We start from the raw sequence: 25,902 nt of genomic DNA on the forward strand, positions 1-25,902 counted from the left end.
TATTTTTATTAGGTTCTATCAAAAGCATGCTGGTCATTAAATTGACATGTCATCATGTTGATACACACACTAAATATACGTGAATATTACACTTCATTTTATTAATGTTCTAGTCCCTAAGCTTGAGAGAGAAAAGAGAAATTCCTAGGAAAATGGTGCAGGGGAGATAAAGTTGTATGTATGCCACTTTTTGACAACAAAAAAATACTCTTAGTATCAATGGATTCCATTTGATGAGAGAAGTTTTGTTGAGATGTTCTTGGTCATTCATCTTATCATCTTATTTAGGCTATTTTATTTTTATTTTTACTTTTTTACCTATTAAAGGTTTATTTAAGACTATAAATGGGTTTATTAAGGTCTCTAGGGTATTTCTTAAGTGTTTTCAGGTGAAAAAACGATCAATATGGGGTTTTTGGGTCTTAGGAGTCGAGCCTCAATTTTTCAACCACCCAATGTAGTTGAAGTTCAACCAAAAGATGACGCATCGTCTGCCACCATAAATAAATTGTCATCTGCTTTGTGTTTTGAAAAACAAATAGGCTGGCGACATTTTGTCTGCCTAATTTAACAAATTGACCTTCTCTATTTTGTGTCAAGCATAGTTTTTCAACCCAGCCCACGAATTGACCTAGGTCAACTCGGGAAAAAAAAATTAAGGTTTTTATATCTCACATGAAAAAATTAAGAAACATTTCATGTAGATGAAGGCTATATATAGTTATCTCATATGAAAAGGCTAAGAAATATTTAATATGTATGTGATCTATATATATATATATATAGTTATCACATAAAAAAAATTAAAAAATAATTCATGTAAATAGAGACTATATATATCTTATAAAAAAAAGTTAACATTTCATAGGGATGTAAGCTATAAAAAAATATGTAAAGCTGAATATTCACAAATTAACTTTATATTTTTTGGGTTCATTAAAAAAAAATGTAAGAAAAAAAAAGTCAGGTCTCACTCGGGTTCAAGCAGGTCACTTAAGTTTTACCAGGCTAATTGCAAATCCGAGTTTAGACCATTTAAAACCCAACCAAGGTCTTGTGTCGTCCAGGTCCGGGTCAACCCATTTGGCAGGTTAGGTTTTATATCTACGATTCCAAGAGCAAGGCCACCTGGGCTCTTTTTATAAATCCTTTTTTTAATTTTTTTTCTTAAAGTTTATTTAATTGTTTTAATAAAAATAATTAAAATTATATTTAAAAAATTATTTCATTCAATATCATTCATTTTGAATTTTTTTCAAATAAAATTATAATCTTTTTTTAGAATATTAGCAAATGATTTTTTTATATAGCCATTTAGGATTTGTTTTCTTAAAGTTTGATAAAAATTAATTAAAATAAAATAATTAAAATTATATTTAAGATATTATTTCAATAAGATACCGTTCAATTTGATATTTATTTTCAAATAAAATTATAGCATTTTTGTTTAAGTGGTAGCAATCATTTCAATAATTTTTAAGTGCTATACAAACTTATTTAAGTTTGTGGTCACGAAAACAAAGTTCAAATAATTATAATTTTTAAGAAATGTTTTTGCATTATTCTTACTTTTTATTTAATTAATTATTCTTCTTATGAAAAACAAATTTTGGTCAAAACAATGAAAAAAAATACATGAATTAGAAATATGATTATGACAAAAAAAACAAAATATATTTTTCCATCACAATTTTATTCATTCTCTTTCCTACAAATAATTTCTTATTATTTTATTATTAATTAAAAAATAGATTCTAAAAAGTTTTATGCAGCCGCACGTAGACAATATATCTTTCTCTCTTTTTTTATTAGTCAAAATTATCAAAAACAATTTTTTTTCTCTATTAAAACTTGCTTGAATGGTTTTGATAAATTATTATCTAAAAAATAATTATTCTTGTAAAAAATATCAAACAAAAAAGGAGCTCATAAATAAGATGAAAGGATTTTGATTAAAAATATTTATTTTTATCATTATTTAAAATTTTTCTTTTTTCTATTTATTCTAAATTTTTATCGAATAAACAACATAGATCAAAATATATATTAACAAAAAAGGAGGAGTTATACCGTAAAACTATTGGTTTAATGGAATTTAAATTATAATTTTATATAAAAATAACTTTATTTTAATATAATTAAATAAACAAAAATTAAAAGAGATCCATGTTGCAAGAGATTAGATATCTGAATTTGCATTTATTTTTCAACTTCTTTATTTAATATTCAGTTATCGTTAAATTATTTTTATATTTATTAATGCATATAGTTCCAAATTTATTTTATCAAATTAAAGCATCTATTTTTATTTTTATAATTAAATTTTTTCTTTCTTAATGCTAGCATAATATATTCTTTTTCTGCGTTAATTTTTTTTATTCAACCTACGACATAATGCGAGAGTAAACTGGCTAGTTAATAACTTATATGCCTCATTGTAATTTTTTTTTTTAGAAACCTCAAATTAGCTTTCAAATTATAATCTAAATCTCAATTAATCAAGTCCCCATTGTTTTTAATCTCAATTGAGTAGTTAAAGCATCAGAACATTCCAAACAATTTTTTATCTAAACTTATCATAATCTTAGCAAAGGAATGTGTGTGTGAGATTCAATTAAAATTTTTAGCAAATTTAGAAAACCAATCAAGTTATAATATTCTTGGCATGAATTTTTTTTTTATTTTTTCCTATTAGAGAGTACCAAACTTTGAAAAAAATAAATTCTGATCATGTATTTTTTATTAGGTTCTATCAAAAGCATGCTGGTCATTAAATTGGCATGTCATCATGTTGACATACACACTAAATATACGTGAATATCACAATTTATTTTCAATCGAGTGTATATAGTTTTATTTTTATTTTATTTTTTTATTTAAATGTATCTATTTTTATTTTTTATTTTTTATTTTTAAATATGTTTTCTAGAAGAAGAAAGATTCAATAGCGTGCAGATTTCACAATCCTTATATAAACCTTCTTGGAGCAAGTTAAACAACAATTTTGGCACCCAAGTTTCTAGCCTAGCGATTCTGGTAGGGAATTCTCTGCCTCTGCACTCTAGGTTTGAATTTTTGTGTATACGTTTGTCATTCCCACGGTACTTTACTTGTGTTCTTGGCTTATAGGGTGTTCAGTGTATCCGGGAATTAGTCGCGGTGTGCATAAGCTGGTCCGGACATCCCAGGTTATATAAAAAAAATAACAATTTTGTTTCATATTAAAAGAAAATAAAAATAAAAGGATATATGTATAAATAAAATAAATCAAATAGAATTGATTTCTTTCACTTTCTCACAAATCAAACAAGTGGAAATCAAATAAAAGTATAGATACTCAATTAAAAATAAAATATAATATTCGTGCACTCTTGGCTTATATATCAATTAGCATATTGGTCCGCACTCCGTAGCAAATTAATAACAATTTTTTTTCAAATATAAAATAAATATGAAAAGTATAGAGCAACATATCTAAGAGCTTTGGATCTGGCAGCCAAGTAAGACCTAATAGCCTTGTGTTTGGCGTCATGCCAGACCCAATACCTTTGGGCCTAGCTGGCCAGAGCTTTGGATCTAGCAACCAAGCAAGACCTAATAGCCTTATGTTTGGCATCATGCCAGACCTAAATGCTATTGGGTCTAGCTAGCCAGATTGACCCAAAGTCATTAGGTTTGGTAGCGGAACCATACTCAAAGCATTGGATCTTTCTACGGAGCCAGACCCAATATTCTAAAAAAAACAATATGTATCTTAAAATATTTTAAAAAATATATATATTAAGATATTATTTTTTTTATTTTGTAAAATCTATTTTTTATATAATCACATCAAAATAATACAAAAACATTAAAAAAATATTTATTTGAAGTAAGGAAGAATAAAAAAAATAAATTTTTTAAAGCATTTTTTTAAAACAAAAACAAGCATACTTTAATAAGAAAATTCAACCCAACCTCAAATGAAAAAAATATATATATCATCACCTAACTTTTGTACAATATAAAAAAATATATCATCAATTTATTCTCTTTACAATATGGAAAAAAAAATTAAATAAGAGAAAAAAAATTAAAGAGAAAAAAAATAAAATTGGAAATATCTTAAAATGAAAAAAATAAAAGAAAAGAAATTAGTTGTTGATGTATTGGGCTCTGCTCTGTTATGCGCTATTCATGGTGCTACTTATTTGAAGATGGTGATGGTGCAAATACATTCTATATTTTTAACTCAACTCAAGCTTTTTTGTATTTGAAAAAAAATAATTTATTGATCTGCTGAGGAGCGCGGGTCAATATACTAGTTATTGTATTATTATGTAACGGTTATTTTTTAAAATATTTATTTAAAAAAATATATTGAGATAATATTTTTTATTTTAAAAATTTTATTTTTTATATCATCACATAAAAATAATACAAAAAATATTAATTTGAATTAAAGAAAAAAGTAAAAAAAATTAAAATCTTTTTGAAACACAAAAACAAACATGTTTTAATAAGAAAATTCAATCCAACCTCAAAAGAAAAAAAAATATCATCACCCAACTTTTGTACAATATAAAAAAAGTTCTATTAATTTATTTTCTTTTTACCATATGAAAAAAAATAAAAAGAAAAAAATCTAAAACGACAAAAAACAATTGAAAATATCTAGCGGTCCATCCAAACCCAAGAATATTGGATTCGGCTGCGCAGCTAAATCAAAAATCAATGGGTCTAATTAGACGGCCAAACTCAATAGTGTTGAGTCTAACTGTCAAGCCAGACTCAGACTCAGAATGTTCTGGAAGCAATTTAAATCTGATTTTTATATCAAATTCAATAGCATTGGATATAATAATTTTTTATAAAAAAAAAAAACAACAAAAATAATAATATTTTTTAATTAAAAAACAACGGTCCAAACAATACAGTAACATTTATAGTGCCAACACGGTCCACAGTACAATAATTCTATATACATAGCAAATTCACGATAATTTCCCCGCACCTAAAATATGCTATCTTGTCAGTCTAATGGTCGTGTCATCATTTATTTGACAAAATCTAATAAAAATTCTTTATTAAAAAAAATCACAATTTTATTTTAAACACTTTATTAAACGTTCAAAACGCCCCATTGGTGGATGCTCTACACGTCCCCAAGTATATAAAATCAAGAAACGTTCAAAATCCCCACCATTTCCACTATCTCCATCAAATCAAATCTGGAAAAGAAAATGACAGAGCTCGCAGAAACCTACGCTTGCGTTCCCTCGACCGAACGAGGCAGAGGGATCCTAATTTCCGGTCATCCAAAAACCAATAAAATCCTTTACACTAACAACCGATCCATTCTCATCCTCAACCTTGACAACCCGCTTGACGTCTCCGTCTATGGTGAGCACGCTTACCAAGCCACCGTCGCACGATACTCTCCCAATGGCGAGTGGATCGCCTCCGCTGATGTATCTGGGACTGTCAGGATCTGGGGTGCTTACAATGATCATGTCTTGAAAAAAGAATTTAAAGTACTCACCGGTCGGATCGATGATCTTCAGTGGTCCCCTGATGGGTTGAGGATCGTCGCCTCTGGGGATGGAAAAGGGAAATCTCTTGTTCGCGCTTTTATGTGAGTCTAAAAAATAATTTTGTTTTACTTTTTAAACGTATGGCTAAACGTCAGCAAGGAGGGTTTCTATGGTTTTATGATTGATGTTGATGGTTGTTATTTTTTGTTTTTATAGGTGGGATTCAGGGACTAATGTAGGGGAATTTGATGGGCATTCACGGCGAGTTTTGAGCTGTGCGTTTAAGCCAACTAGGCCATTTCGAATTGTCACGTGTGGAGAGGATTTCTTGGTTAATTTCTATGAAGGACCGCCATTTAAATTCAAGTCATCTCACAGGTTTGTAATGGTGTATTTTTGTAGGAAATTATGAGAGTTTGAATTCTGATTTTAAGTTCTTAGAGTTAGAGCAAAATAAAGAGGGTGCATTGGTTGAAAAGTTTAGGTTACATGCAGGGATCATTCAAATTTTGTCAATTGTATACGGTTCTCTCCAGATGGTAGCAAGTTTATCAGTGTAAGTTCTGATAAGAAAGGCATACTGTTTGACGGAAAGACAGGAGAGAAGATCGGAGAGTTGTCATCTGAGGATGGTCATAAGGGCAGTATTTATGCTGTTAGTTGGAGTCCTGATGGTAAACAGGTAAGCCTGGTATTAACTTATAATGAAAGCTTTTGTGGTGAACACACTTGTTTTGTGGTGCCTAAACCAATACTTGTTGATGTGACACTTCAAAAAAAATTAGTTAATAATATAATTATAAGAAGACATTAAATGAGGGTATTACAGTAGAGAAGCATAGGTGTAGAAATTACAACTTTATCTCATCATTTGTTTTTAGTTTCTTTCAATTTGTGAAGCTACTACTGAGGATTAAAATGAATTATGTGGTGTGTTTTGCTTACTTCTTCATTGACCATTTATGGAAACAGAATCTGCAGCCAATTACTAGTATTTCGTAATTAAGGACCAATTGCATGCTATTCTCTTACTTGTTAAAAGTAATTTATTTTTGATTGATGTGCTTGAGGACTGTACAAAAAGTGCTCTATTTTTATTGTGGATTTGTTTTCGTTTCCGTTGATACTTTGTTTCCCATTTCTGTAGTTGCATTCCTTTATTTTCTGCTCTTTCTCCACCTGGTCAAAGCAAGTCTTTTTGTGCCTGATAATTAACCAAATTGTGGTTAAACTATTTTACAGGTGCTAACAGTATCTGCCGACAAGTCTGCAAAAGTGTGGGAGATCTGTGATGATGGTAGTGGAAAGTTGACAAAAACTTTGACTTCTTCTGACTGTGGTGGAGTGGATGATATGCTAGTCAGTTGCCTTTGGCAGAATGATCATCTTGTCACTGTTTCTCTTGGTGGCACAATCAGCGTTTTCTCAGCTAGTGATCTTGGTAAAAGTGCACTGCAAATATCTGGTCATATGAAGAATGTTACATCTTTATCTGTGCTTAAAAATGTCCCCAAGACAATCCTGTCCAGCAGCTATGATGGTTTGATAGTTAAATGGATTCAAGGCATTGGATACAGCGGCAAATTGCGGAGGAAGGAGAATTCTCAAATTAAATGCTTAGCTGCTGCTGAAGAAGAAGTCATCACATCTGGTTTTGATAATAAGGTGATTAGCTTGGCTACATGTTTTGATTCTTAAATGAGTATGCTGTTTTCCTTTTCTATTTTTATCTACTATGAATTTGAGGACGTGAATGAGTTCCTGCTCATCAGGATCAATAGATGACATATGAAACATGCTATAGGGATTGTAGTAGGTTCTCCTGCTTCTAACTTACTGGTTGTGAGAGGAAGTTTTTCTTTTATTTGAATAGTCATACTATTGTTAGAAGGACTATAAGTGTTGTAGCTTTCTTTATGTTGACCACATGTATCAAATAATCAGTATTGAATGGAGAATTTCTCCCTGACATGTGTATATAGTTATACTCTTTTGATTGCAAGCGAAAGTGATTCTTATCCCCTGAATTGTATTTTTAGCATGCCTCTTCAATCATCCTTAAAAACTATCTGTGCCATTTTGGTGCCTCTACAAGTTGTCTAAATATGAAAATGATTTGTCCTGCTTTGATTTCTAATTCTTAGTAGCCTAAAACAAAAACAAGTTGAAATGAAGAAAGAAAAAGGAGAGCTTTTCGTTCCCAACTGAAAGCTTTACGAAGCCCTGAATTCTATCAAAATAAGTTTCATTGTTTTCTTTAATTTCTTCTCAATGTCTGTTAATTAAACAGGATTTGGGTAAATTATGAACTAATTATGATTTCTACACAAGGTTTGGTGCATTTCCTTCCCTTTGAGGAAAGAAATCTGTGCCCCTTTTCACCTCTAATTCTTTCTTTCTGCTATTCTTTCTATTTTTCAGTTATGGAGAGTTCGTTTTCTTGGTGATCAATGTGGAGATGCAGATTCCATTGATGTCCACAGCCAACCAAAGGATATAAGTCTTGCCCTTCTCTGCCCTGAGCTTGCTTTGGTTGCAATTGATTCAGGTGTTGTCATGATTCGTGGTACAAAAGTAGTGTCAACCATCAATCTTGACTTTGCTGTGACAGCATCTGCAATTTCACCTGATGGAAGTGAAGCAATCATAGGTGGGCAGGATGGAAAATTGCACATATATTCTGTCACGGGTGATACACTCACAGAAGATGCAGTCCTTGAAAAACATCGTGGAGCTGTCAGTGTCATCCGCTACTCTCCAGATGTTTCAATGTTTGCTTCTGGTGATTTAAATAGGGAAGCTGTAGTTTGGGATCGTGCTTCCAGAGAGGTACTTTGATTGCTTATTTAGATCCAAAAAGTTGATGCTATACTCCTCTCTGTACAGCTGTTTATGCATAGCACTTAGTTATTGTTGGTTGAAGTTGCAGATGTGCAAACTTGTGCCAGGTCTGTGCTCTTTATGCAATTGAGCTACACTAAGTACATATCTACATGACAGCGAGGCAGTGAAAGTTTTCTGTTATTTTGCTTTCTAATTGTCACAGAGCAAAGCAAATTTGGCTGTCACATCTCTGTCTATGGGAATTTTATTGAATTGCATGATTTGGAGAAGCCACCAAATCAAATGAAGCACTTGCAATAGATATCGATTTTGATTGGGGGATTTGGCCAGTTCATTATATATAAAACCATGAATAACATAGCTCCTGTCTTTATGGTTTTTGGTTCTGTGAATTTTACTTTCCTACTAGCATATCATTGTCCTTAACCTCGGTTTTCAAAACAGAGACTTCCATAGTTACTGGTCTTACATCTGGCATAGGCCAGAAGAATGTTTTGTTTTATGCCCAGCTATCACTCTTGAGGTTGCTAGAAAATCAGCTTAGATAAGCAGTCACTCATTTTTGGATGATGTTTTGCTTAGTATGCATGCAAGGGGCAAGTGAGGCTGCACTGTAGGTGAAATGCAGAAATAACTACTGTTCTTACAGTTGAACATCAACCTTTACATTGCCTAAATCTTTCTATGTTATACATTGTTCTTTTAGTTTGAAAGGGGCAATGGATGGGGTTGGTGGAAGGATTGCTTTCCGTATAAGCAGGCACAGGTTGACTGGTATATTGCAGTCTGATGCTGCTCCTTGATTTGGGATTTGCCAGTTTGTGTTACATGCCACAGGCACCCTTAGGCCTCATTGTCAATTCGCTGTGTTTTGTTTTTTTAATTGTCCGTGCTTTATTTTTATTTTTTTTGTTTTCTTAAATTAAAGATAATATGAAAATTTTATGTCAAAATGAACCAGGTTTCCTTCTTTTCTTTACTTCACTGAACTGTGGAGCCTTAATTTTTTACTTGCATATTTTTGCGCAGGTGAAGCTTAAAAACATGTTGTACCACACTGCCCGCATAAACTGCCTTGCTTGGTCTCCTGATAGCAGCATGGTTGCAACTGGATCGCTTGACACCTGTATAATCATATATGAAATCAACAAGCCAGCATCTAGTCGGATGACCATCAAGGGAGCTCACTTGGGTGGAGTTTATGGATTAGCATTTACTGATGATCGTAGTGTGGTAAGTTCTGGTGAGGATGCCTGTGTTCGTGTTTGGAAGGTAAATCCACAGTGATATGAATGAATGGAGGTCACCACGAATATATTCAGATCAAAATTTTTGAAACTTGGTGACCATGCTGGATTATTTTGGATTTTTGAAAAGGTGTAACTAGATTAAGGCTCTTTCTCCTAGCTAAAACATTGCTGGTTTTCTCTCTTGGGATTTGCTGAGGATGGGCTAAGCTGCTTTTTGTGGTCTTATGCGGTCTTCCTCGTGATTCAAAAGTGTTTCTTTGAAGGGCTGGACGTATTTTAAAAAACAAAGGCTGTAACGCAGCTGGGATTCTGAGATATTAATTTGCTTTTGGGGCGGAGAAGATGATGGTTTTTGGTTGTCTAGGTGATCTTTTTCTTCACAATCGCCCCCCCCCCCCCCCCTTTTTCTATGCACTTGCCACAAAGTGAATGTCATGTTGGTTTCTTTTTTGGATTATGCTCGTCGTGCGACATCACTCTCTGTATTTTCTGCTTCTTGTTTGGCTGAAGTGATTTTATCCCGTTTTTACATCATCTGTTGTTTATGTTCATCATCACTGAAATGCCATCGATGCTCATAAGAAACAATAATAATAAACGTGGTTCCAGGCCCAATAGACAGATTATACAAGTAGAAGTGTGCAGCAGCCGAGGGAGAACAAGGGCTCTATATGGCTAGCCCATGTTCATCGCCCAGGCTGAACGGTTCAGCTACTAAAATATCAGACTAGACTGCCTCTAAAATGGCACGTAACAGATTGGATTTTCGATTCGGCTCGCCGAACATGATAAATTTCTTGTCAGCCTCAAGGCACCCTGAAACTTAAACTGGATGCCACAGACATGTACACGAGAAAATGCAGATGAAACAGAGCTTGCCTCAACTTCATGAATTTTAGACCAATCACCAATAATTTCTGCACTTGTGGTCTTCGCTGGCCCCTTCACGAATATCAATAGAGACGGCTTGACTGCTCAGAAGGATATCTTGGACCTGAATGAGTGGATAAGCTTTGATTGTAAGACAGGCCAGCTCTTGAACTTAAACTTTATGGACTAGGGTCACAGCCACAACACACTGACTACTAGCCATATTGTAACATGCCTTTACCAAACATACAGGGCCTACCCGTGGGCAACTGGGTTATCGAAGTACGGAAGAAGCACACTAATATTCATCCATTATTAGAATTATATTATTATATTATACCATACAATGAATTGGTCCATGAGATGAGAAGATCTTAGATTCTAGTAATACTTTTGAATAGTTTGAATGGTAGTTGATCAAGGTTCTAGATCACTAAATTGCCGATTTAACTTAAATTTTTTTAATTATGAGATTTTATATATTTTTTAAATTTAATTTAATTGTAATGGTATCAAATTTAGTTAAACCAACTAGATCACAAGCTAATTCATTAATCATTTAAATTTAATTAGAAATTAAATTTGGTGAGGTCAATCGGATTACAAGCTAACTTGTTGGTCACTCAGATTTGATCGGTTTAATTAAAAATAATTTGAAATATAACTCAATCCAAATTTTGTTACAACTAGTCTAATCTCCTACTAGTTTAATAAATTTAAATAATTTTTAACTATAGGTAAGCGACCATGAACTAAAATAATTGTTATAAACTTATGCAATTAATTTTAAGCATGATTATTGTGAGAGTGTAAAGAAGCTCATCAATACTTGGTTATATATAAGGATTAATCACTGAAGATTTATATGATTATTAATTTTAAAATTTATAAAATTAATCAATATATACAAAAATTAATTCAAATATCTATATTAATAAATAAAAAAATTCCAGATGGCAACAAAAGCCGTTGATATAGGTGTGGTGAGAAAATAAAAGTTGGACCAGCAAATTTAGGTCCCGCCTTCTATAAATATCACAGAAGTTGCCTTTGCAAAAGCTGGGGATTTTTTTTATTATTATATCATTTTCATTATTTTAAATCAACCAAGCTTTCTTGTGGTCTCTCCTTTTTTTATCCTACAAGCCAAAAATCATGGCTATAAAGCAAATTCTAGCAGCTCAATTTCACGTGCCCACAGCACAGACAAACAATAAATGCTATCAGATATTTAGCGTCTTTTTGTATTAAAAACATGTGGAATGTCCTTGTCCAGACACCGTCTTCAAAACGTTGTTTTATTTTATATATATATATATAATTAAGTAATTACCTAAAGGATTAGAGAAATTTACTGTTCACTCACACATATTACAGTAATACACATGGATTAGTAATCTACAGAATATTTTTTTGTTTTTTTTTCATTTTTTTTCATTTTCTTTTTTTTTCGTTTATTTTTTCTTCTTTTTTTAAATTACTTTTTTTTTCAAATTTCCTCCCTTTTTTATTTATTTTTTTCATAATTATCTTTGTCGATTTTATTTTTTTAATATTGAGCTGGTTAAAAATTTTGCTTTATAATTTTTTTCCTTTAAAATATTGTGGATTGTTACGGTGTTTTCCCACATGATTTTTCTATTTTATTTTTTTTATTTTTCAAAATCATATTTATTGATTTTATTTTTTTTAATATTGAGCTGATTGAGAATTTAGTTTTGTAATTTTTTTCTTTAAAACATTGTTGATTGCTGCAGTGTTTCTCCGCATGGTTTTTTTTTGTTTTTGTTTTTTGATGATTTTCTCTGAAACTATCTTTTTTTTATTTTATTTTTTAATATTGAACCGGTTAAAAATTATAATTACAATATGTGATAAAAGCATTATAACTTTCCTCGTAAATTACTGTGAATTGCCATAGTGTTTTTTCTCACAAAGTTTTTTTGTAGTTTCTTTTGTGTTTTTTTTTTGTAATATTTTTTTTCTAAAATTATCTTTGTCGATTTTATTTTTTTAATAATGAGGTGGTTAGAATTTAACTTTATGATAAAACTTAATCAAAAAAAAAATTAGCATGAGCCAACAAGATGAGACCATCAACTAAATAATTGATTTTTCTTTTCGAGACACCATTATATTCATGTTTATGTGGGCATGCAATCCTATATTGAATACCATGTTGTTGTAAATACTTGTTTACATTTTTATACTTTTTACCTCGAGTTTGATTGTAAGATTTTTAATTTTCTAATAAATTTTATTTTAACTATTAAATAAAAAATAAAAAAATATTTTATAAACATCGCTCTTCCTTTGAATTAAATAAATCCATGAAATCTTAAAAAAACTTCAATAAATACCACAGATTAAAATTCTCTATTAAAATAATTAACAGGGGCTAGTCCTTAAATACCACAGATTAAAATTCTCTATTAAAATAATTAACAGGGGCTAGTCCTTAAATACCTGAATGCACTAAGTCTAATAATTCAATTGTAATAGAACGTGTACTAAACTAAGTAAACCTACTAATTTTTAAGCAATAATATTATATTATATAATATATATAATCATACCTTATTTTATAATATATATATATATAATCATACCTTATATAATAGAACCTGTACTAAACCAGGTAAACCCATGGTTATTTTTAACCTTCACAATGTTAATTTTTTTACCATTGCATTCCTGTATTTAGGACTTTATATTATATTATATATATATATATATATATATATATATATATATAATCATACCTTATTTTATAAAAATAAGATCTGATTATAGATTAGGTAAGCGACAAGACAAGAAAATAATCTCAAACGCCAACGCATCCACGGGATAAGATGCATGAGGCATCGACACATCGAATAATTTCTCTTTATTTTATTATATAATTTGTAAAGATTTTATGCAATTTTTTTTTCCGCTATTTTCATTTTCTATAAATTTCTACACTCCCCCACTCACTATCTGTATTCTCTAACTGCTCGCTGACCACTCTTTCTCTGTGTCTTCAAGATGAGAGCAAAGGCATTGCCATTCTTGATATTATTTCTCAGTATTACTCACTGTATCTCCCATGCAGCAGAACTCAATGGACCTTCAAAGCAGTCAGAGACCATTAGTTTCGAAACAGCCGGAGGGCTGAGACAGGGCTTCCCTAAGGGGTTTGTCTTTGGAACTGCTACTTCTGCTTATCAAGTTGAAGGCATGGCTGACAAGGATGGTCGTGGGCCTAGCATTTGGGATGCCTTTGTCAAAATTCCTGGTAATAATAAGATGTTCTGGTGTTTGGTTGCTTCATTAATGTCAAGTCAATGATGTTTTTGTTGGCTTATGGCAACAGCTAGTGATAAAAGTTAAAAACTTAATATTGAGGCCTTAGATTATTTTGTTTTGGTAATAATATGAAATGAAATGTTGATGTTTGGGAGCAGGGATCGTTGCCAATAATGCTACAGGGGAAGTGTCAGTGGACCAGTATCACCGCTACAAGGTAGGTCCTGCTCCTGTCCGTCCTTAACCTTTCTTACTATTAAGGAAATCCCCATGATTGAGCTTTCATTTTGATTTTAATTTCAGCATTTTGGATCACTACATTGCTAAGAATGAGGAGAATGCCCCAAAAATATGAACATCTAGCATACTGTTACTAAACATTACTATTACATTATTATAACTAGTGTAACTTTCTTATCTGCAGATTTTAAATTGTGTTGTTCTGATGGCATTAAATGTCCATTCTATGTTGTATCTGATTTCTATCAAGTTTCTCCCATTCAGGACACATGCTAGATCTAAACTCTGCCATTGATGTTGCAGGAAGATGTAGATATCATGAAAAAGTTGAACTTCGATGCATACCGGTTCTCGATTTCATGGTCCAGAATTTTCCCTGGTAATTGTTTCATCTGCAGTTTCTATTAAATTCAAATTTTGTTTGTGAGTTTGTATCATTGGATTTCCTAGCCTTCTTTGACTTCTTTGATGCAGATGGAGCTGGAAAAGTGAATTGGAACGGAGTTGCATACTATAATAGGTTGATCGACTACATGATCAAAAGAGGTATGCTTTTCTATGAAATTTTAAATGAGATGTATGTTGATTTCCAACTAATTGCTTTCACATTTATCAAGATATAGGGATATAATTTATGTCCATGAATATTTTGTAGGCATTACTCCATATGCGAATCTTTATCACTATGATCTTCCGCTAGCACTTGAGAAGAAGTATAATGGATTGTTGAGTAACCAAGTAGTGTAAGTATACAGTCACTAAGAAGTAATGTTTCCCCATGTGTAGTTTTTACCTTTCATAATGATTGTTTCTGGGGATTATGTTTTTGAGCAATCATCTTTAATAGATTGAAATTAGATAAATGCTTCGGGCTCTGCAGGAAAGACTTTGCCGATTATGCAGACTTCTGTTTTAAGACCTTTGGAGATCGAGTAAAGAATTGGATGACATTCAATGAACCTAGAGTGGTGGCTGCGCTTGGATATGATAATGGGTTCTTTGCTCCTGGAAGGTGTTCCAAAGCATTTGGGAATTGTACAGTCGGCAATTCTGCAACAGAGCCTTATATTGTTGCTCATCATTTGATTTTATCTCATGCAGCTGCTGTTCAGAGATATCGCGAAAAGTATCAAGTAATTTAGCATTTGTTCTTTTATTTTGAATGGGATGGAATTCATTTATTCGATGGAACAATATGTTATAGCTTGTCCCTTTTTTTCATTTTACATTGCAGGAAAAACAAAAGGGAAGGATTGGAATTCTCTTGGATTTTGTTTATTACGAACCTCTTACCAGATCAAAAGCTGACAACTTAGCAGCTCAAAGAGCAAGAGATTTTCATGTTGGATGGTAAAAATTCATTACTGCTTAGTAATGCAAGAAATTCTCCCTCTTTATTTCATTTCAGTGATCGGTGCGGGGTAATTGAGGATCACATATACTTTCCCAGGGTGACTAAAGCTGACCTTCTTGGTCAATGCTTTTGACCATGGAGATAAATTATCACCAAAATGTAGTTGATGAGCTAAAATTTGAAAACCACAGTAGATGCTGCATGCATCTTTGAAAATGGCTTAAAATTCGATGCATTTAGCTGACACATTTTGAAGAACTTGCATCTTACTGTCATCGATCATGGGCTATCTGAAATTTATTTAAAGCACTTAGATTGTTAGTGAAAGTATATCTAAAGAATGTACCTAGAAAAGAATATGAAAGTATGGTTGAGACTTGGGATACATATTTTTCCACAAAAGTAAGGGGAATGAGATACTTTCAAGGGCATTCCAGTTGCATTACACATTCATATGGTAAAGTCAACAAACCTTATGATATAATTCAGACATCTTGATAGCTTAAAAAAAATCATGTCACGCTGGTTTTGGCTTCATGCAGGTTTATTCATCCTATTGTATATGGTGAATATCCGAAAACAATGCAAAATATTGTCGGGAGTAGGCTGCCCAAGTTTACAGAAGAAGAAGTCAAGATGGTGAAGGGCTCAATGGATTTTGTGGGAATCAACCATTATACTACTTACTACATGTATGATCCACATCAGTCCAAACCAAAGAACTTGGGCTACCAGCAAGACTGGAATGCTGGATTTGCTTGTAAGAAACTCTTGCCCTCCTTTCTCTCTTAAATAGTGGAACGTCGAAGTTCATTTACTCCTTCAGTCACTAAAGTGCAGTGTCTTGTGAATCTTGCAGATAAGAAGAAGGGAGTGGAAATTGGTCCAAGAGTAAGTTCTTCCCACACAAGTTAACAATGCATGAGCTATGGGTTTGGGTTTATTTCATATGAGTAATTGGACATTTGCAGGCAAATTCTTATTGGCTTTATAATGTACCATGGGGTATGTACAAGGCTGTGATGTACATCAAAGAGCGCTATGGAAACCCTACAATGATACTGTCTGAAAATGGTATGAGCTACTACTATACGTCATGATTTCTTATTTAAGCCATGTTGTAACTTTTTATGGGCTTGTTTGACCCTGTTAATATGAGAATTTAAAAAAAAAAAAATTCTTATGCAGGGATGGATGATCCTGGTAATCTCACACGTTCCAAAGCAATGCAAGACACCACTAGAATTGGCTACTACAAGGCCTATTTGTCTCAACTGAAGAAAGCAGCTGATGATGGAGCCAATTTGGTTGGGTACTTTGCTTGGTCATTACTTGACAACTTTGAATGGAGATTAGGCTACACTTCAAGGTTTGGAATTGTGTATGTTGATTACTCCAACCTTAAGAGGTACCCAAAAATGTCTGCCAATTGGTTCAAGCATCTCCTAGAGCGGAACAAACATTAAGCTGGCAGGCTTTCTTTGATTTAGTTGTCTGGAAAACAATGTTCTTGCAATAAAGCTATTGAGATCTTCGTTTTCTGGCTCCTTTTTTGATTTATGATTGTTCAGTGGTGTTTAAATTTCAGACATTGGCAGAACACCTTAACCTATCAAGAACGTAAAAATTGCAGAAAGTCCTCAAGCATGGCTTTGGTAATTGTACTGGATTGCAAAATTAAGTGGAGTGTTTTTCAGAACGTATTGTGTTAACTGTGAATGATAATGAAAATTTATCCTCGTATCTCCATAAGCAACCAGAACATCAAATTCAGCTCTTACCAACCAGGCTCAAAAAACTGCAAATGTCATGTGTAGACCCCCGCCCTTGGTGGACAACAATGGGGCAAGCTCTCTTGACCTTGTCGCCTAAACAGTTTAATCTCTAATTCACATCTTAAAGCCAATTTTTCTCTGGCCTATTTCAGGACTTCAATGAAAAATGAAATCCAACCAAGGCTTCTGAAAGATACCCAGAAAATGGGCAATCAATCATAAACAAAGGGATTGAAAGGTTACGCTCGAGAAAAGAAATTCAAAATAGTATTCTTCGTGTTCTCCAGACTCATGTGCTTGCTTCTCTTTGCCTTTTCATTTTTACCCTTTCCATTAGAAGTCATTTTAGGCATGGAATTCACATTTTCTTGGGACTCGGCAACACACACGTTGTCTGAGTTTTCTGCCTTGGTTACCACTGAAGCTTGTGCAGTAATGCTGGCTCCCTGATCTAAGTGAACTTTGTTGAGTTTTCTTTTCTTGGGAGGACTTTTATCATGAACCTCTGACTGGATGTCATCGGGAGCGGCCCATGGTATATTCATCTTTTCATGGTCAAGCACAACTGAGATTTGTCCAGTGCTGCTGTCTTTCTGGTCCAAGTTGATTTCTTCAACTTGTTGAATCCTGAATGGGTTCTTAGGAACTTTCAGTGGAACATCATTGGGAACCATTGCTGTTTCTTTAATATTAACTTCAGGTGGCGAAATTAGTTTCTGAAGTGCTAGAGCTTCGCTGATATACATACTTTCAGTGGAAAGTGGCTCCTGCTTCAGTACCACACCTGGTACAATAAACTCATAGTGTAAAATTATTTTCAATTGTCTGTATCAATAAAGGTCAAGTGGGTTAAAAAACTTGCCTGAACTGTCTCCTTCAGATTTATAGGAAAGAAAGGCCATCGAGCTGTTCATCTGTCTGGATACAACCTTAGCTTTGGGTTTCTGAAGTTGAGAAGGATTTTGAATGAAAATAGGGTCTGGAAGACGTCCAGGACTTCGAAAACAAGCAAAGGCCTCCATGGTTGTTGGATCCAAGTTCCCTTCAGCAATTGCAGTTGCTACGGAAGGAGGAATTTCTCTGGAGTCATTTGCAATCAGTCAAGGAAAAAAAATTGCACACCAGACACAAGCACACAATATGCACAGGTTTATACGGGTAGATTAGCATTGCTAAGGTCAAATACGCCCAATATGGAGCCAGCATCCAGAACTCTCCAGGTGTTCATCCCAGACAAAACAATACAGTTCTTTTTTAAATACAACCTCGATGAATTTACTAAAGCATCTGTGCCGTGGCCGAGAACATCTTGGGTTTTGAAGGCTACAGTTCTTTATGCTTGACATGGAAGTGCAAGCTGAAACAGGAGCTGTAGAACTTTCAGAAATAGTATTCGCTCAATTAAAACAGGATACGGTCCAAGGAAATCCAGCTTCCCTTCCAAAGATTCCAGTAAATTTTGAGGGACAGGCTTCATGTGTTCCAGTCTCTTACTGTTCGAATCATATCTGCGTCCAATGCCAAAAAAAAAAAAAAGGGTCAGTCCATAAGTATATGCAGCGAGAAAATGAGCAACGAGTGATAGATCATTTTAGTAACTTAAATTTGAAAGACAACAAGGATGAGGAAATAAATCATTTGGAATAATTAGTTTTGCAATCTACACACATTCTGGCGTGCTGGAAAACTGCTAGAGCCTCTATGAAAGATTTTGAATAATCTTCAGGCATTTGTCGACCTTTTTCCAACTTCAAAACTGATAAAACCTGAAAGTATGCCATCAAATATAAGCTTTCAAAAGAAACTGATTAATTAGAAGCATCAGTTGGATAAATGTTTAACTCCATGGCAGAGTAAAACCATACAAAAGTTCACAAGGTTGTCATCGATAAGGCTCCTTTTTTGGGTAGCAGATGCAATATCTCCTTGACCAAAAACAATGCCAGACAAAATAAGTGGGCAGTACAATAAACTGGTTGCAAACCAAACCAGATGTGCTTTTCAAGGCTCATACATGATCAACTCTCAGCTAGTGAGATGAGAAATGTTTTAGGGAAAAGAACCAAACCATAAAATTCAACCGTATTTTTCCTGTCTTGGCTCAAATAATATTCAGAAAAAGGGTAGGGTACGAGAAAGAGAAAGAGAAGTCTAGAAACAATGATATGCTTCCCCAAAGAACCACAGGAAGAGTGAATAATTAGAAGTTCATTTTCTCTAGCCAGACAGGAAAAAAAAAGAGAGAGAGATTCCAGATATCTTTTCAGATGCTTTAACATGTTTTCATAACTAAATAGAGAAAAACAGACAAATTTAGATGTTATTATAAAATGAATAAATAAACTGCTGTCGTTAAAACTAGCATGGATAGAAACCATCTAAAACACAAGTTTTTCTTGCTATCACTGCATTCTGTTGTTTCCTGCTCCTCCTTTCATTTGTTTTCAGTAGAACTCAGATTCAAGGCAGGAACCTTGCACAATATTGTTACCTCAACAGCTACTATAAGCTCAACAAACATTTTCTGAATAATTTAAAGTTCATTTTTAACCTTTAGCTCAAGCTATTTCTGTAAAGAAAAGCTTGTATCTTGCATGAATTCCACAGAATTTCCATAGCACCAGAAACTATAATAATTTTTTCCTACTGGAAATTCCAACATCTTCTGAAGATCAATCAAAATTTAAAATATGTTCATCGAATTTGTTTGTCACCAACAGAATTGATGATATTATAGATTGGGAAAATCAAGTGAAAATAATGTTTGATTTACAGATATGCACTTTAGTTCCAAAATCATTTGATTATGACCTCATGAGATTGTTACTGTGAACATAGCCTTTATGCAGTGCATTGGAACATGTTTATGCCTGATTTCATCTTAAGGTTTTGAAATTTGATCAACATTATGGACTATCAAAAGCACCAGAACACACTTACACGATCTAAGTTCCGATACTTGGACACATAAGAATGAGCCTTCGAAATCCCTATTCCAGGAACAGATGGAAGGAAATCACAACCAGCTAAGACACACATACCTGTACACATGTCATAAAATGAGCCAGTTTTCAGTTTAATTGCACTAATTCGACAATGGAAACATAAGGACTATTTTTCTTACAACCAGCTATGATACACATACCCCAGAGGTCAAAATATGAGCTAGTTTTCTATTCAATGTCCTCTTGTAATTAGTTCTATCTCGTGAGATTGAAAACTGAAAGCTCATGTGAATATTATTATAATTATGGAAACAAAATCTGCAACCAAAGTCGATAAAAGAATGGAAATATTTCCATTCAGATGCATGAAAGCACTACGATCGATGTGTTTTATATTCTCTGTTTTAGTCTGTTTCTATTTGTTCATATTCAAAACTTCTCTATGGTTTGTAAACTTTTAAGCAAGCTTCAAAGTGGTGGACTCACCCATGAACAATTCCTTATCAAAACATTGGAATGAAGGTTTGCGAGCTGCAGCATCAAAAACCTTGTCTAAAACTATCTCCTCACCATTGCCGTACCGATCCATCTTAAAAATAGTCTGAGCAACCAATGCAAATCAAGTCAAGACAATACCACCACTAATACTGTCAGTAATGAACAAAGACAGCTGTGTAATTAGGAGAGCAGTAGACCTCCATCTCCAACAAACCAAAGTTTCATGAAAGTTCTTACAGCTTGGCAACCATATGCCAATAGATCACTGTCCTCTGTTATAACAGCTGCTATACCACCTCTTTCTGCTTCAAGGCTAGCTAAATGTGCTAACTGTGCATCAGCCTCGTATGGAGCTACCAAAAATTCTATGTTTTCCGATCTCAAGATCTGAAAAGTAATCACAGGACATAGGGCATGGTTTATTATAACTTAGATACTGTACGCAAGAAAATGTAGATAGCTTCTAACATGCAGATATCTATATTCTATGGAAATATGATAATTTCTAGAGCTACAGATAGCAGGTCACAGTCAAAGATGCTGCCATCACATACCTGAATCAGTTGATGTGCCATCAATGGGGTAATGCTAATTGCTCTCTGTATGGAAAGGGCAATGTAGATTAGTAATTTATATACATTGAAAAAGAAACCAAACATAGATAGCTATTATATAAACCCTAGCAAAATGTAAAGAATAATTAAACACAAGCTATAACATGAGGGTAAAAGAATCACACAAGATTCTGTGAAGGCTAAAGTTTAGTAACAACTAATAATTCATTGCTTGAGATACCAAAGACCTTCAAATTTTCCAGATTAAAATCAAACAAGAGATGGAATTGGACAATTTGAAACAGTCACAACTGCTAAGAAACTTTGGTGTATATGGCTATATGACATTTTACTCATTGACCCATCTTTCAATTAGGACAAACAACATGGAAGATGAAATTTACTCATTTGGTTAAAATTTCTCATACCTGAAAAAATTCAGTAGCAGCATTAGCATTCCCTTCTTTGAGCTTATCCATTGCCAACTCACGATTTGCTTTTCTTTTCCTAAATTGAAATACAAAACCCCAAATAAGATTTCGAATTTCCAATTACTAAACCCCAAATGGGAACTCAATAAAGAACATATTGCACATTATCCAAAAAGGCAATATTTTTTAATGAATTTAACTAACCTGTATCTGTCTTGTTCAGTTCCAGCTTTACAGGGAATATTTCCACCATCAAAAACAACTACTGGTGTAATCTTGTAGTGTCTAAGTAGATTAATTCTGTGCATAAAATAGTCTAAATACCGCAACTTCTTTTCGCTATTTGAATTTAAACAAATCTCCATGCTACATGAATAAGCTGCAGCACCATTTCCCAAAAAAAAAAAAACCAATTCCCTTCAACACCAAAAATAAATAAATAAAAGAAGAAATGAGTTCAAATAGATTTTTTATACACCTCCTTTATGTAGCCAACTATAAGCATCAATACCCACCTGCAAAAAAACCAAAAAAAAAGTAAATAAAAAACATAATATCAAAGCATTGAAAAAAACACAAAACCCAGATGGGGTTTAGATTAATACACGTTTGCCATTATATTTTTTTATGTGAACAGGTTCAATGTAGGGTTTCATGAACTTGAGCAGATCTTTGACACCCATTTGCAGCTTTTAGGTTCTGTTTTCTTTCCTTCGATTTTTTTTTCTGATTTTTTAATTTTGGTCTGTGCCTGTCATAGTGACTTTTTTAGAGGGTGAGAAATGGCGGGAAATTGGCAAAATGTCAAAATGCGCGGCACTGAGGTGCCTTGCTGGGACTCTTGGGGGATTAACTTGACGTGGCTGTTTTCAATAATCCTTCACTGGCTAATTCTAGATCGCCACGTACGTAAGATTTAGTTTAGTGAATCTTTTCCTAATATTTCCTAAAGAAAACGATTTTCAAACAAATTCTTTATACTATATTTTCATAAAATATTTTTTTCTATGATATGGGGAATATGTAAGTGATAGATAAAGGTTCAATCAATTTCAATGATTTAATTCTCATAAAAAATTAATTATTATATGAGTTTGTATGAGAATTTTTTGTATGTATAATATTATTATTTTTTTTAATCATGAAATGTTTCGAGCTTTTTAAAAATAATGGTCATTTTTTGTTCAAATTGTGATTTGCTATGTACTAATGTTATGTTTATCTAGGGGAAATGTTTTGTGATTTTTTAAAAACATTTCTTTAATAATTATAAAATATTTATGGTCTATTTTAAATTTGTTTTGGGTTGGTCCATTACAAAATAAAAAGACTCTTTAATTTATTTGTTGGAAAATATTTGTTATATAAAGCACTTTTTTTCTTGTGTTTTGCTACATTATAAAAAATTAATCAATGAAATTCACTTTTTAATTAAAAAAATATAAATTTTAGATAAAATAAAAGTGTTTTCTGATTTAAAAAATTAAAAAACACGACCAAAACACTAAAGTAATGCAATTCCTCGTTAGTTTTTGTACACAATGTTTTTATATTATATTTTTATATAAAAAAATTATAATAGAGTGAATATCAAGTGATTATGGGTTCAATTACTTTAAATGATTTACTTCTCATAAAAAAAATAATTATTATATGAGTTTGTATAAGAATTTGTATGTATAACATTATTTTTTTCTCTTTTATCATGAAATGTTTTGAGTTTTTTCTTAAAGAATACTCATTTTTTGTCTAATTTGTGATTTTGTCTTATCAAGGGAAAATGTTTTGTGATTCTTTTTTATCGACTAGAAAAAAAAAATTTTATAATTATAAAATATTTATGGTTTGTTTTAAATTTGTTTTGGGTTGGTTTATTTTTTATTTATTTGCTAGAAAATAATTTTTATATGAAGTATTTTATTTATTTTCTTGTGTTTTGCTATATTATAAAAAATTAATCATTGAAATTCACTTTTGATTAAAACAATATAAGTTTTAGATAAAAAAAAAGTGTTTTCTAATTTAAGAGATTAGAAAACACAACAAAAAAACTAAAATAATACAATTCCTTATTGCTCTTTATACAGAAATTCTTTATATTATATTTTCATAAAATATTTTTTTATGATACGGGAAATATGTAAGTGATAGATAATCAATCTAAATTATTTCCTTCTAAAAAAATAATTATTATTATATGAGTTTGTATGAGAATTTTGTATATATAAAATTTTATATTTTCCTCTTTTATCATGAAATATTATGAATTTTTTAAAAATAATGGTCATTTTTTACCTACTTTGTGATTTACTATATACTAATGTAGTGTTATCAAGGGAAATATTTTGGATTCTTTTTTTTATTGACTAGAAAACATTTTTTTTATAGTTATAAAATATTTATGGTTTGTTTTAAATTTGTTTTGGGTTGGTCCGTTACAAAATAAAAAGGCTCTCTAATTTGTTTGCTAGAAAGTACTTTTTATATAAAACACTTTTTTATTATTATTTTCTCATGTTTTGCTACATTATAAAAAAGTAATCAATAAAATTTACTTTTGATGCGAACCTTATAATCACGTGGTCGCGCAACCCACAATCAAGATTGAGATCTGATCTTGAAAAGTCGAAAGAAGTCTGGTAGGAGTGTGATACAATAAAAACTTATCTCAAGGCACTAACACTAATGAAGTCGAATGATGCCACAAAGCTATTTAATCTTTGATAAGTCAAATTCAGTTCGATCAAAAATATAAAAATATAAAAATCTCTCTCACATGCTAAAACTGAAAAATTCAGAAGTGTTATTAATCAATAGCTGCTGAAATTTAGGCTTACATGTGTTTAAATAATTCTAAAAAATTAACCCTAATGGATCTATCCTTGTGCACTTTAGTTTTTGATCCACATATAAAAACCAACTCAAAACCTTTATTGATAAGTCTAAACCCTGATTCAAACAAGTCTTGGATCTCAGCTGAAAATAAAGTATTAATTAAGTTCATTTAAGCTTTGGGATGTAGCTAACAAAAATAAAAATAAAGCTCATAAGTCCTAAGTTTTTATGTGTCGTGAGAAGAAAATAAGAAAAGAAAATATTGTAGGTCTGATACAAGACTTATTTATAGCTTATACTGCTTCCTAATAATCCTAGGAACTAAAGGAGAAGTTTTCGTCTATTTGGTTTTCAAGTTATAATAGGGTTTTAATCTCAACTTTGTATTTATCATTTGTTTGTTTTCGTCTATTTGGTTTTCAAGTTAAAATATTGTAGGTCACATTTAATGTTCCTTTTTGCCTCCTCTTGGTATCCTTCTGATATTAGGAATCACAATTAAGTTGTTGAATTATTCTCCTTGTAAATGTATGTGAACTAATAATGATTTGTACCATAGATGTATATACATGTTTCATCATTGATGACCATATTGGATATTGTCACGTGTATTTGATGAAAATCTGAATCATTTGAAAGGTTTAAAAAATTTAGAAAAGAAGTTAAAATATAAATTAGAAAGAGTATTAAAATACTTTGATCAGATCGGGGTAGTGAATAATACTTCAACTAAGATTTTCAAGATTATCTAAAAGAGAATGAGATTCTCTCATAATCGACACTTTCTAGAACACCACAACATAATGGAGTTTCTAAAAGAAAAAATTGCATCATGTTCGATATGGTGCAATCCATGATGAGCTATACAAATCTTTCACTTTTTTTTAAGGTTATACCCGACAAACTACTGCTTACCTTTTAAAAAGGATTCCATAAAAATTTATTGATAAAATTTCATATAAGATATGAAATGGTAGGAGACCAATTTTATCATACTTAAAGATTTGAGATGTAACGCTTATATAAAGCGTATAATATCTAAAAAGCTAGGAGATAAGTCAGATAATTATAAGTTTGTTAGATATGCAAAAGAATTATTTAGATATTATTTCTACCATCCTGTTGAGAAAAAAAGGTGTTTGTCTCAAAATATGCTACATTTCTAGAGAAATTTTTTTTTTCTTGAAGTGAAGAGTGGGAGGAAAATAAGATTTAAAGAAGTTCAAGAACCACGAACTGACATCTAAATGGAACTAAAGCCCAAGGTTATAACATTTGATGTTCAGCCTAAAACTCAACAAACATAAGAACTTTATAGATCTGGTAGGACATGTAATGTACTATTAAGATATCAACTTCTTGTAAAGCTGATGATGACAAGTTTCTCATACTTGATGAGTCTACCAATTATATGAAAGCAATATCTAATATTGATTTTGATAAATAGCTTAAAGCTATGAAATCTAAAATGGATTCCATACACGCTAACCGTATATGGACTTTGG

At 32.0% G+C, this 25,902-nt stretch overlaps 3 protein-coding genes across 3 annotated transcripts; 2 read left to right on the forward strand and 1 right to left on the reverse strand.

The window, feature by feature from the left end:
• Window positions 1–5,150: 5,150 nt before the first annotated feature.
• Window positions 5,151–9,970, forward strand: LOC133676287 (actin-interacting protein 1-2-like). The gene is made up of 6 exons (XM_062097942.1): window positions 5,151–5,614; window positions 5,730–5,891; window positions 6,009–6,195; window positions 6,756–7,178; window positions 7,935–8,342; window positions 9,387–9,970. Exons 1-6 carry the CDS (start codon window positions 5,223–5,225, stop codon window positions 9,642–9,644), a joined length of 1,830 nt encoding a protein of 609 aa, XP_061953926.1. The 5' UTR covers window positions 5,151–5,222; the 3' UTR covers window positions 9,645–9,970.
• A 3,488-nt stretch (window positions 9,971–13,458) lies between these two features.
• Window positions 13,459–16,900, forward strand: LOC133675891 (beta-glucosidase 44-like). The gene is made up of 11 exons (XM_062097429.1): window positions 13,459–13,754; window positions 13,924–13,982; window positions 14,309–14,384; window positions 14,480–14,551; window positions 14,661–14,748; window positions 14,886–15,138; window positions 15,240–15,355; window positions 15,902–16,119; window positions 16,219–16,250; window positions 16,331–16,433; window positions 16,548–16,900. Exons 1-11 carry the CDS (start codon window positions 13,505–13,507, stop codon window positions 16,823–16,825), a joined length of 1,545 nt encoding a protein of 514 aa, XP_061953413.1. The 5' UTR covers window positions 13,459–13,504; the 3' UTR covers window positions 16,826–16,900.
• Window positions 16,901–17,048: 148 nt separating this feature from the next.
• Window positions 17,049–22,332, reverse strand: LOC133675890 (exonuclease 1). Its single transcript, XM_062097427.1, has 12 exons — window positions 22,168–22,332; window positions 22,041–22,077; window positions 21,767–21,941; window positions 21,560–21,638; window positions 21,132–21,176; window positions 20,815–20,964; window positions 20,566–20,680; window positions 20,075–20,175; window positions 18,803–18,900; window positions 18,550–18,642; window positions 17,997–18,214; window positions 17,049–17,918 (listed from the first exon to the last, which is right to left on the reverse strand). The coding sequence occupies exons 1-12, from the start codon at window positions 22,243–22,245 to the stop codon at window positions 17,374–17,376; spliced, it is 1,734 nt and encodes a 577-aa protein (XP_061953411.1). The 5' UTR covers window positions 22,246–22,332; the 3' UTR covers window positions 17,049–17,373.
• Window positions 22,333–25,902: the final 3,570 nt, after the last annotated feature.

The sequence above is a fragment of the Populus nigra genome, chromosome 16, assembly GCF_951802175.1.
Source record: "Populus nigra chromosome 16, ddPopNigr1.1, whole genome shotgun sequence".
Taxonomy (NCBI): domain Eukaryota; kingdom Viridiplantae; phylum Streptophyta; class Magnoliopsida; order Malpighiales; family Salicaceae; genus Populus; species Populus nigra.